The sequence below is a fragment of the Sinocyclocheilus grahami genome, unplaced genomic scaffold, assembly GCF_001515645.1.
Source record: "Sinocyclocheilus grahami isolate Dianchi unplaced genomic scaffold, SAMN03320097.WGS_v1.1 scaffold28.1, whole genome shotgun sequence".
In the NCBI taxonomy this organism is placed as follows: domain Eukaryota; kingdom Metazoa; phylum Chordata; class Actinopteri; order Cypriniformes; family Cyprinidae; genus Sinocyclocheilus; species Sinocyclocheilus grahami.
The window spans coordinates 571,173-583,935 of NW_015505207.1; the positions used below are offsets into that span (position 1 = coordinate 571,173).

The 12,763-nt window shown below is 37.8% G+C and overlaps 1 protein-coding gene across 1 annotated transcript in view; it reads right to left on the minus strand.

Moving 5' to 3' along the window:
- The window catches only part of LOC107569111 (exportin-4), a 41,783-nt gene that overhangs the window by 10,284 nt on the left and 18,736 nt on the right, over positions 1–12,763 (minus strand). The window contains exons 7-11 of the mRNA XM_016255110.1: positions 10,921–11,033; positions 3,790–3,947; positions 2,253–2,427; positions 499–675; positions 74–216 (exon numbers count right to left, since the gene is read on the minus strand). Coding sequence (XP_016110596.1) covers positions 74–216; positions 499–675; positions 2,253–2,427; positions 3,790–3,947; positions 10,921–11,033 — 766 coding nt within the window. The remainder of the gene's footprint in view (positions 1–73; positions 217–498; positions 676–2,252; positions 2,428–3,789; positions 3,948–10,920; positions 11,034–12,763) is intronic.

The following is a 12,763-nucleotide window of genomic DNA, read 5'->3' on the forward strand; positions in this document are numbered from 1 at the left end:
CAGATGAGAAATGTAAGGCTCACAGTGGTTGTTTATTACAGCGGTTTCTCTGAAGTGCTTTGTGTGTCTGTACCCTGTGAGCAGAGGTATACAGTGGTCTGCAGCGATGCGGCCCAACATGCCAATACTGGCCAGCTGATCTGAGAACAGCTCTCTGTCGTCCTCCTGTAATTCGTTTATTTCTTCCTCTTCATGAGAAGCGACACCATTTGCAGTCTAAAAAGTCAAATAAAGCATACGATTGAATGCGCCGGAACGACTGTTACTCTGGCAGACGATTCTTTGAAAAAAAAAAACAGTTTTAGACATTTGCTGTGCGTCATGCTTTTCCACTTTAATTAAGATGAAAAGCAAACCACTTGCTTTGTGGTTTCAAAGTCAACAAAAACATTTCAAGAAAAGCAACAAATTGGTAAGCCAGCAACATTTTGACAATGTTAACAGATCAGATTTAACATGGTGAGAAAGATGCGTTTGGATGTGAAGGTAGATTCTGACCAGGTTTCTCGTGCCGTCGGGAGCTGCGAGGTGACACTGGATGTAGGAGTTGAAGACTTGCACAGCCGGCTGGACAAAGCAGCCCCTGGGGAAGTGCTCGTCCTCCTGCACCAGCGTCAGCCAGGACTCCAGCAGCTTATCATATGCCTCCATGTACACCATGTCATCCTTATCCAACTACAGAAAAAGGGACATAAGTGACTTTATCCTAATCATGTAACATCCTTCTTTCAATATTCCATGCTGTTTGATCCCCCCAGTTTTTTATTATTATTTTTTTTAAGTATATGTGACCCTGGATCACAAAACCAGTCATAAGGGTCAATTTTTTTTAACTGATTTATGGATCATCTGAAAGCTGAAAGCTTTCCATTGATGTGTGTTTTTTTTAGGATTAGACAATATTTGGCCGAGATACAACTATTTGAAAATCTGGAATCTGAGGGTGCAAAATATCTAAATACTGAGAAAATCGCCTTTAAAGTTGTCCAAATGAAATTCTTAGCCATGCATATTACTAATCAAAAATTAAGTTTTGATATATTTACAGTAGGAAATTTACTAAATATCTTCATGGAACATGATCTTTACTTAATATCCTAATGATTTTTGGCATAAAAGAAAAATCAATCATTTTGACCCATACAATGTTTTTTTTGGCTATTGCTAAAAATATACCCCAGCGACTTAAGAAGTTTTGTTGTCCATGGTCACATATATTACTATGTTATCCTGATGTTAAATAACTCTAATATAGGGTAAATAACATTTTAATAGTACTTTAACTATAATAATAACCATTTAATAACACATTGACATTAGCTATGTTTCCATCCACCTATATTTATGGGGATTTTGGGATATCGCATTAAAAAACGCTGGATGGAAACGCCAAGACGCGCATAAAATCTAAAAATCCTAAAATATTCCGTAAGAAAACATTTTGAAACGGTGCTTTATTCGCAAATGTTTTATGCGATATTCCAATTTTGCACAATAAGTTTAATTCATAACTTTGGATGGAAACATAGCTATTTATAAAGAACATAGACATCAGACTCTCCAATTTTAGTGTGTAAATCATACACCTATATTAAAAAGTTAAGTGTTACATAAATAAGTTCAAAAATATATAATTTTTATTAATTTTACACAAGTTTTCTAATATACACTACCATTCAAAAGTTTGAAGGAAATTAATCATTGTATTCCTTAAGAATGCATTAAATTGATCAAACATGACAAATACTTGTAAGATTATAAATGTTTTGCTATTTCAAATAAATGTTCTGTTCTTTTAAACTTTCTATACTTTTTTGTTTTGAAAAAAGAAAAAAGAAAAAAAAAAAAGAATCACAGATCATGCAAAAGCTAGAGTAAACGCTGCTGAAAATCCGATTTGCTATCGCAGGAATATATTAAGTTTTAAAATAGAAAGATTTTTATTGGACATTTTCCCCCCCACAATAAAACAATTACTCTATTTTTATAGAGCTTAAGTGACTTCTTTCAAAAACAATAAAAACTCTTACCGACCCCAAATAAATAACTTGTGAATCTTAATGGAATTAAATTAGTGCCAATACCCTGGTTTAATGGTTTTATTTTTCTAGTAAATACAATAAAATGTCTGCTGCAACAGAGCAGATCTCCCTATATATACATAAAAAAAGAAGAACGAGTTTGACATTCATAGACCTCAGCTACTCTGTTAAGTGGGTTGTGGTCTGTTGTGGTACAAATGCAGTACTCACCACCTCCTCCAGGGCGGCGCTGCGACCAAACGAGCATGTGAGCAGTGTGAGGCAGTTAATGAAAGAGGCAAAGAGCTCGTTCGGGAGAGCTGTCAGAACGCTTCGAGGAAATGTGCTGATGAGGTTACTGATGATGTTGGAGATGCCTACAGCCTCAGAGTCTTCAATCTCAATCCTGTCACAGGGTAAAAGACAGTTAGGAACAAATAATAACCAGTCCCTTAAAGTAAACCAGTCCTCCATCCAACAACTAACCTCCATCATCTGGGTCTATCTGGTAGCATGAGATACTGTGTAAACCTGCAATGGTCCAGAGTGCACGTATGGTAAAGTCTAAATGTTTATCCACTGGAATTCAACATTTATGATTTAGTTCCCCTGAAAATATTTGTCTAGAAGCACAAATACCGCAGCTGCTGTAAAGGGAGACTTAAAGATCTCAACCACAACACCAAACTGCTGTTGTGCTGGCACACTACCTGGTTTCTGGCAACACAGGGGTTTTTTCCCTCTTTAGTTCTGAAAGAGCACTCAAGGTCTGCCTTTCTTTATGCTCCCAACTGCGTCTCTAACCCATATCAGATGGACTTAAATTGTAAGCAGAAGAGTTCAATCACGGCAGATTGGCGGACCTGCCGCATGGTTTTCCGATGATGCAACTGGAAAAATGCTCCAGGAATAGGTGATTACAGAATGGCAGAAACAGAAAGAGGAAGGAGTGGGGAGAGAGACCCCGACTCACTACGCCTACTTGTTCTCAAATTCCAAACAGCAGTGTATGAGAGAATGTGTGTTATTTAAAGCTGCAGACACATCTTTCCATCTTTATAGACATTACAGAACATTTACAATGCAAGTCCTAACACACAACTCCGCCAATACATGTTGTACAACAGTGTTAAAAATGTATTTTATTAATAGATCATATCTGGCTCGTAGAAAATAATTTTTAAGAGGCTGTTATGAGCACACATTTTCTCCATTTATGTTTAATAAATAAAATTAATTAATAGTATTTATTTAGTTTCATTTAATTAATTGACTATAAACATAAATGGAGAAAATAAAGAAATACCACTACAAATAGTAGTAGTAGTATTTTATTTATTTATTGTCCCCATTCTGCATTTTAGTCCCCTTATTTTAAACATAAATGGGGCAGTAGTTTTGTGACTTGAGATTATGGCAGAATTTCACTGTCAAGAACACGTCTGAGCCATATTTAACTAAAAAAAAAAACAATAAAAATAATTAAACTAATTACATTTTACTTCAAGAGAATTAAGCCTGTTTAAGATCATTAAAAAGTTTTGCACTTCTATAAAATTTCATTACTGGTCCTAAAATAATAATGCAAAATATAAATTATTTTATTAATTGTAATGATTGTGGGGTGAAATGTGACCTAGACATGTTTTCATTAGGTCCACCTTTGTTAGACACGACTACTATGCAGTTATCTAAATACAAAATAACAAATTTATGAATGACAAGCATATGAGTGCAGTACATGACGGAAGGTTTCAGAGAAACGCACCCATTGATCATGTTGAGCAATCCCTCCACCAGGTGGGCCAGGTAGGTCACCTGAGCGCTCTCATCGGGGAAGATGGGGCCATGCATGGAGGCCAGCTGGGCCAGGCACTGAAGGGAATCCTGTGCCATGTCTGAGTCCTCTCTGATCTTCCTGTGCACCTACAAGACAGAGACAAAAGCACTTTAACTCATTACACTTGGTTAAACCGATCCCATTTCCAAAAGTATAATAAAAGACGCAAGCCTGATACCAGATCATCGACTTTCTGAACTCAAGAGTAGATTTTAATGACAAAACGTATACCTTCAATGACTAACCGACATCGACGATAACCACACAAAGATCAAGATATCCTAAAACAAACCTAATGATCAACTCTCAAAACCGACATCAGCGCAGACTGAAATCCTTCTTGATATCATATGAGCGCATGAGAGAGAAAAGCAGCAGAGGAGGTTCTAGAGGCTGTAAATGTGACCGTAGGTATACTCTACAGTGTTAAAACCAGACAGGCCCCCTCAAAGAGTCCAGGAGGAACTGCAGACCGGCCCATGGGCAGCTGACAAAACACACGGGCTGGGGAGCTCGCACACAGTCTCCCTGAATCACAGAGAAAAGCCGCTCTCATTGACATACAAAAACATACTTCCCCTCTCCTCCTCCCCTTTTTCTTCAGCTCTCTCTTACGCACAGATACTCGGGTCTGTCTTCGATTTCTCATCTCACGCAAGTCTCTGAAACCTTCTGATCAGTGGAATAACGAACGGAGCAAAATTGTGGAATACCCCTCACCTTCGCCAATGGCAAAACTACTGCGTCTCGCCACCTGGCTGCCACAACCCAAGCCAATCAATCAGATCGGCTTCTCAATTACCAATCCAGTCCGAGGCGTTCAGCGGTGGAAGAAAATGGCTGAAGAGACGGCTAAACGTTTCTGAGCGGACCGACTCAAGTCTCCAGCACATGTGGTTGTTTGGCACACTCCTTTGCTCTTTTTCTTTCCTAAATCCCTGGAATCTTACTCTTGCTCGTCTGTTCGCCAGACGTTCTGGCAGAGATGCTGTGCAAAGAGGTGCACGGAGTTGGACGGAGCCCTCTGAACGATCTGGAAGACCATGGACGAACCTAAAGCAGCATTTCCCTAACACATACACGGATGAACATCAGCCACTGGGCAAAGTGCTAACGCTAACACACCATAGCACAGCCCTGTCTGCTAGAGCGGTGTGAAATCATCTTCTGAGCTGAAGAAGAGAGGGAGGGAGAAAGAGAGAGGAGGGGTGTGAGGGGCAGATGAGAGAGAGGGGACTGGATAGGGAAAGAGAAGAAAGAAAGAGTACAAGGCCAACGCTCTGTGAGCAGCATGCTCTGTACAAACAGCTGCGCTGAAGAACATCCACGCCATGCAAACTATGCCAATCGCCTTGAGTCTGACTATAGTTAGAGTCTGGCAGGGGGCGAAGGGGGGCATCTAAATCAAAACAAGACAAGGTAGCTCTCCGAATTGAATGCTACAGAGAGAAAAGCGACAGGGAGACCTATTAATAGAGAAAAGACAAAGCCTTGTGTCTGTCCACGGGGAGGATTAGATCCTCTCCTGTTTTATATTCTCACTGCTCATTGCTTCAGTCACATTCAGTATGTTCAGATCCTGTTACAAAATCAGAGGCCACAATCAATCACCTCACGACAGCGTTATACTCAAAGTGCCATAACAAGCCCTGATTGTGTTTATACCATAAACAAACCATGCACATGCTCTGAGTCAGAATCTGATCTCAGCTTCTAAACCTTTGCTTAGCGCTAAACACATGTGGACACAAAATACGAAATTATAAAAGAAAGAATACATACTAAATAAAGAAATGTATTTAAAGAATTTTTTTTTTATACAAAAATGACTTTTTTTAATTGACACCTCATTCTCAAATGAACAAATAGATAAATACAAATCTTATTCTCATTACTGCAATGCACAAAACACTGAAATGAAAAAAAAGAAAGGAAAAAAAGTCTTTGTACAAAGACATTTTTATAATAAAATAACAGTAATGACAATAAGAATCACTATCATACTGCACCTCGAAATACAAAATTATAAAACAAAGAAAAATATGTAATAAATACACAAAGAAATAGATGTTTTGAATTATTTATATCACTCATTAAATAAATACATAATCTCTTAAGTCATATTAAAATTAAAAATGTAATCTACAATGAGAAACCAGATCTACAATGAGAATCACTACTAAATTAGAACTAAAAAAAGTGAAATGTCTGGACACACTGTAATAAGAATTTGAAGGGAAATGTGCTTGACTGTCATGAAAATAAATGTCACAATCCAAATCTTAAGGGTCCTAAATTATAATCTATTTTCGGTTAAGCAAAATATATATTTCTCTAGCTTTTTTATGTGTTTTATATTGAATTGTCACCCAGAGATGTTTTTTCTGAGTTTCACCATTTTATGGATGTATAAAAATGTGACTGTTTGTTACTAAATGCGTGAGTATGTGAAGACGAAGGGTGTAAGAACAAACCTAAACTAAAACCACAAACAAAAACACCCTTCAGTCGGTTTGGCTGGTAGGAAAATGTTAGCGCAGCCATGGCTTTATTAGGTGCGAAGAGAATGAGAGATTTATTTTAAGTTATGCTTCATTTTCCCTCTTCTGCATGTTTCCAAACCTCTGAAAAGCAATCAAAGAGGCAGAGAGACCGCTTCTCTTTAGATGGATGGCTTGCCCCCTCCTCAGACCACCTGAGGGAGGATTGGAGGCTGTTAACAGGGGCTTTGCATCCAGGATTCAGAGTCTAATCCTGCAGCTCATCTCTAGTCACCTCTGACCCTGGCAGCGCGTGTCTGGACGCCCCCTCGTCTGTTCAGGGCACAGCTGAGAAGTGAGGAGCAACAGCTGACGAGCCAGCATACACACAGGCCGACACACGGGCACTCACCCTCCCGTTCAATAACTCACCCCTACATACACAGATCCCCCTGGCATGGGCGTAGAAAAACAACGAGCGCACCACACACAGCTACAAGGAGACTCGTAAAGACACAGAGGGTGTGACAGCTGACCACTCCTCATCCCTTAACAAAAACATTCCCCCACCCATTGGAAATACCACTAAACATCACATGGCCCAAACAACTCCCAGAGAGACCGGCACGAAACCACTGAACATCATGCTCAGCACCAAAGAGACTTCACTGAACTCTCAAACAATCCTAAATTAATGGTACAAACAATCAGAATCATTGTCTAGACACCGTGGTGCTTACATGGGAGATGAGTGTTTGAATCTGGCTCACTTGTTGACCGATCCATCTTTACCTCTTCTCTCCATCGCTACTTTTGTCAAAAAAAGTGTCAAAGAGCCAATATTTACATTACCATTCAAAAATCTGATCGGTAAGATTTTTAAATGTTTTTGAAAAGTTTTTTTTTTAATTCATTTGTTACCAACAGTAGTATTGTAAAATAATATGGTGTAAAATATAATATTAAAATAACTATTAATAATAATAGTAAAAATAATAACCGTTCGCATTTTCATGTTTTTAAAATGCAATTATGTGTGCTTAACATTTTTGTGGAAACCATGTTTTTTTTTTCCAGTTCAAAAGAACAGCATTTATTTGAAATGTAAATCTTTTGTAGCATTACAAATGTATTTTCTGTTAGTTTTGATCAATTTAATATGCCCTGGATGAAAAAAAACATTTTCATTTTTTACTGAACCTGAACTTTTTAAGATTATATATAAAGGTATTTACCATCATGGATGCTTTCATGTTTACATCATTGTACCACAGAAAATTTAATTTGGCTTTTCAACAATGGTAACATATACTTTAATGTCAAAGAAATATGGATAAAAATCACTGAATCCCTAAATTAGACCTTCCTGAAAGAGCTGCCTTTATACATTACAACCAAATGAAACCACTGAACCACATATGGATGCTCCAGTGATGATTTTATTAAACAGTTAAATTCTTACACAAAATCCAGAATAGTTTATTTCAACATTATTTTACAGGACTCTGAAGTTTAATAAGAAAATAAAAATAAATTAAATAAATTTTAAAAAAGTAAGTTTTAGAATCTAACTTTTATAGCTGGGCGATAAAACGATAACAAATTATCGCGATATAATTTTCCTTGATAAAACAATAACAAGAGTTCGATAAATGTTCGACAATGTTTATGGGTCAAAAGCATAACGAAATCATGCTCTTCATTTGATCCATGTCACACTAATTGTTTATCACATGCATGGCTAAAAGTTCAAACGGCAGCGCAGTGCAAGCTCACTACAGCAGATGCGTTTACTGATAAATCTCGGTTACACGAGCACTAAACAGCACTGTGAGATCCAGTGTGAAGTGCTAGAATTCAGTGAAGCACACAAAAGACTCTGTGATTTAAACGAGTTTAAAGCCAGATGAAACAGCACTGACAAATAGGAGAAATACTGTGTGCAACGATACTGTCAGAAGGCTTTTCATTCGACAAATCGCCATAATTTATGCCTGCCATGGATTAACTGAAGTAACACCAACTGCACCATGGTGTTGTGGCAGAAATGTGGTATAATCATATAGAATTGTATTATATTATTAATGCATATGTGCATTAAATATGTTAAAGGTGTAATGGAATATAATTACAGTATTTTTTGTGATTAAGCTATAGCATTTGTACTAAATGTATTTAGATTACTGTTTTTCATACATATACCTAGAAACCATAGTTACATTTTTACCATGGTGTTGAAGTGCTATATGTGTGGTTTTAACTGTGGTTACGATCTAAAATGTATGCTACTATGGAAGACCAATGGATAATTTTAATAAAACTCAATGTAAGAATAATTCAATTTCACCATATAAAAATGAGGTTGTTACAATTTTTACAGATGTTTCTGTTTTTGATAATGAACATAAATTTACATCTGCATCCTAACTCAAGCTACTGTCAAATGTGCATTTCTAAGAGACAAAAATATGTAATATTATTCATATTGCAGCCTACACTGCAAATTGTACTGAAGATATTCATAATCAAAGTCAGGCAACAGCAACCTGTTTTATGATTTGAAACAATATCACTCATTAGAACATGCAGAAACTAAGAAATTATTTTTTTCTATTAAGATATTTATTTTGTTAAGGAAATATTACTGGAAAAGTGTTACAAATTCAAAAACGTGAAGTGTTTGTCATGTTCTGACAATAAAGAGCAGTTTAAAACCACAATTAACAGTCTGGTCTCAAAAATTTTCACTTGGGAGCAAAAATCTGCTTTTAAACTTGGAAATAAATACATATTTGAAATTTATCATGAACAAATTGGTGAGATTTTTTTTGGCCATATCGCCCAGCCCTAATCAAACTTAAAAAAAAACAAAAAAAACAACAACAACATATCGATCTGCTATTTCAGTCTGCTTAAAACCCCTAACAGCAAATCCCAGAAAAGACAAATGAGACACTTATGTTTGAACAGCCCTTGACCTCCAGGTCAGCAGCCTGACCCTTGTTAAGAGGGCTGCGCAGTTTGTCGCCAGTTTACAGATCGCAGCCTCCTCTCAGAAAAGAGGTGTGAACGATGGAGCAGCATATTGGCACCTTGTGGAGTCATAATCATAAAGGAGAACGTAACATCTAATCTGGCCGTAAAAACCACCTAAGACTGATGGTGGAAAGTAGAGCATTATTTGGCAGCAGATGCCTCAGGGAGACTGTGTAATGGTAATGGAGAAAGAGCGGAACGCTATTTGGCATGTCCATCACTGATGCAGCGGGTAACCTGACAGAAATGTTCCACACATCGCAACCTGAGGCTCACAGACATTAGTTCTGTGAGACGTAACGAGCCATTAGACTGAATTTCTAATGATTGTAAGGTGTACTATGCAGAATGCATGCACAACACGTGAGTTTCAGGGGAAAACCGAATCTAAAATGTATACTGCTTTAATATAAAGCACGTGAAATGAAATAATTTTGTTCAGCATGGCCCTTACTAGATCAAACAGGGAATTAAATTGGTGAATATTAATCAAACAATACTGAAAAGAAAATCGTTCACTACTCTTGACTGGAATCATAAGCTTTATTTATCCATCTAAAACTGGATAATGGATAATTAATGGATAATTATGGTAATATAATAATGCTCACGATAGATTTGCTTCTCGGTACAATTCTGACAGCACTAATTATCATTCAGTGGGGAAATACAATTATTTATTACCTTATTACCTAATATTTTTCCTTGTAATGTTGTCATTGCCGTGAGCAACACAGACAAACATCACAGTTGGAAAATGGTTTGCTCTGGGACAGTTGTCACCCACAGATCCGGTTTCAGATGAAAAGCACAAATGCATACATGAGTGCTGAAAGCATCATACCACCCCTTCACTACAGTTCAAAAGTTTTGGGTCAAAAGTTGATTAAAAGCGACAGTAAAGGCATTTATAATGTTACAGAAGAATTTTTTTTCAAATACTGTTCTACTGAAATTTCTATTCCTCAAATTCTTGAAAAAAAAAAAAAGTTTTCACAAAGAGTTATTTTATGTAATAAAATAATGTAAGAAAAACAATATTTCATAATATGTACTGTCTTTCTGGTGAGCACAAGATAATTTTAAAAAATGTACAAAAAAAAAAATCGTGACCCCAAATAATTTGTATATATTTATTTTTATATCACACCTATATACAAAATAAATGTTTTTTTTTTAAATATATTTTACTTTTTTATGTCCTTAAATCATCACATAGGCCAGACTCCTCCATCTTTGACCACTGCTTCAAAGGCAACATATAATAATCTGCTGCAGCTCACTTCTTCTAAACATGCTTTATATTTCTAGAACTGCTAAACATTTATAACTTATTGTTTGATGCAGTGTCATTGACAATTTTTTTAGAAGAATAAAAGCAGGAAGAAATAACATGAGGAATAAACATAGCACGGAGGGATGCAGGTATTGAACGAACAATGCCATAAGAAATTAGGTAAAAAGTAGAAAAGAAAAGAGCCATTTCCAAGCAGGAGGTTGAGAAAAAACCTATGATAGAATAAATGTATAAGTTGGTACTCACAGTGAAGAAAAGGTCCATGACTCTGTGGTCTAGAAGAGTTTCCCTCCAGGACTCGGTTGGCTTGAGCATGACATTCTGAGTTGCTTCGAACATGGCAATGTAGTGCCTCCCCAGTGACACCTCAGTTAAGGGCAATAGCAAAAGCAGAAAGGATAAGGAAAGATGTTTCTAACCCCCTTTTCTTTCTGTCACTTCTCTCTGGCCGCGCGGTCCTGGACTAAGAAGAGTGTGGAAAATTGCTGCAGTGAATTCCCAGCGTCAGTTTTCTGCAGCTTCTTCTCTATTGCTCTTCTTCAACGGCACCGTTACTACTATTCAATTGCGCTGTCCCCTCCCACTAAATGTTTAGCTCAAAATCTCCCCTTTCCATATATATAGCCCACTGGGAAAAGAGATGGAGGAAAATAAGGAACAACAAAAAGAACGAGAGAGAGAGAGAGAGAGAGAGAGAGAAGCCTCCCACAGGAATGTCTGATCAAAGCCAGTTACCGGCAAAGGCCATGCATTCCTCTGGGCCGGGCCCACAGTCACTCCCAGCAGACAAATGCAAGAGCTCTCTCATTCTCACACACACACACACACACACATACACCATTACAGTATCTGCTCATGTCTACCATATACAGCTGCATATGTCAAAGCAAATCATGTGGCGACTCACCTACGCATTCACTAAGCAGAAGCCTCCCACAGGAATGTCTGATCAAAGCCAGTTACCGGCAAAGGCCATGCATTCCTCTGGGCCGGGCCCACAGTCACTCCCAGCAGACAAATGCAAGAGCTCTCTCATTCTCACACACACACACACACACATACACCATTACAGTATCTGCTCATGTCTACCATATACAGCTGCATATGTCAAAGCAAATCATGTGGCGACTCACCTACGCATTCACTAAGCAGACACCGGGAAGGTGGTAGACCTGACTTTACGGCCTCTTAAAAATTGCAAGGGGCCGGCAGAACTCTGAGTGACCTGTGCTGAGGAGAGAATAGGCCTCGAGGGAGAGCGGCTGGAGCTTTTGTGCTGACCACCAGCGGGCTGATAGCAGCCTTCCACATGAGCGCAGCAGGGAGAGACTGACTGACGGATGGACGGGGAGCAGGGGATAAACCAGCCGGTCACTTAATGTCACTTGGAGCCATTGCTGGAAAAGTGTGCAAGCATATGAAAAACTGGGAGGGTGACTAAAGATATGACCTACTGAAACCCAACACGGGCTTACTCACAAACGCACATGACTCGTATCCACCAGCCCTTGTCCCAGCTGCTGAAGACACGAAACACATGACGAACTCAGAAATCGACTAGTCAGTCTCAAGTAAGTGCATTGTTGGGCTGACGTAGGGTTGCGTTCACCTGATGTGTTCACAACGGACATGTTATATCGTGTTTCAATACAGCTTGCCTGAGCTCAATAAAATAGCACAGAAGTAGCCTTGAGATTTGTTTTTAAAAGTTTAATTATTATAACGCGACACATTGACTGAAACACTCAAGGTGTGAGATGCTAAGAAAAAAAGAAAAACAGTGTGAGATGTGATACACGAGTATAACAGCAACTTTATTTTTATAAAAAATTAAAACATTTTGCACACTGTAAGACTTGCAAGATGGTAATTAATGTGTTTATCTTATGTTTGTTGACAATCTACTACTGTTTAAAAGTTTAGGATCAGTAAGATTGGTTAATCTTATGCTCTCGTATGCTCACCAAGGCTGCAAGGTTGCCTTTATTTTAAAGATATAGCAATTCTGAAATATTACAATTTGAAGTAAGTATCTTGCATTTTAATATATTTTAAAATGTAATTTATTCCTGTGATGGCAAAAATGGGT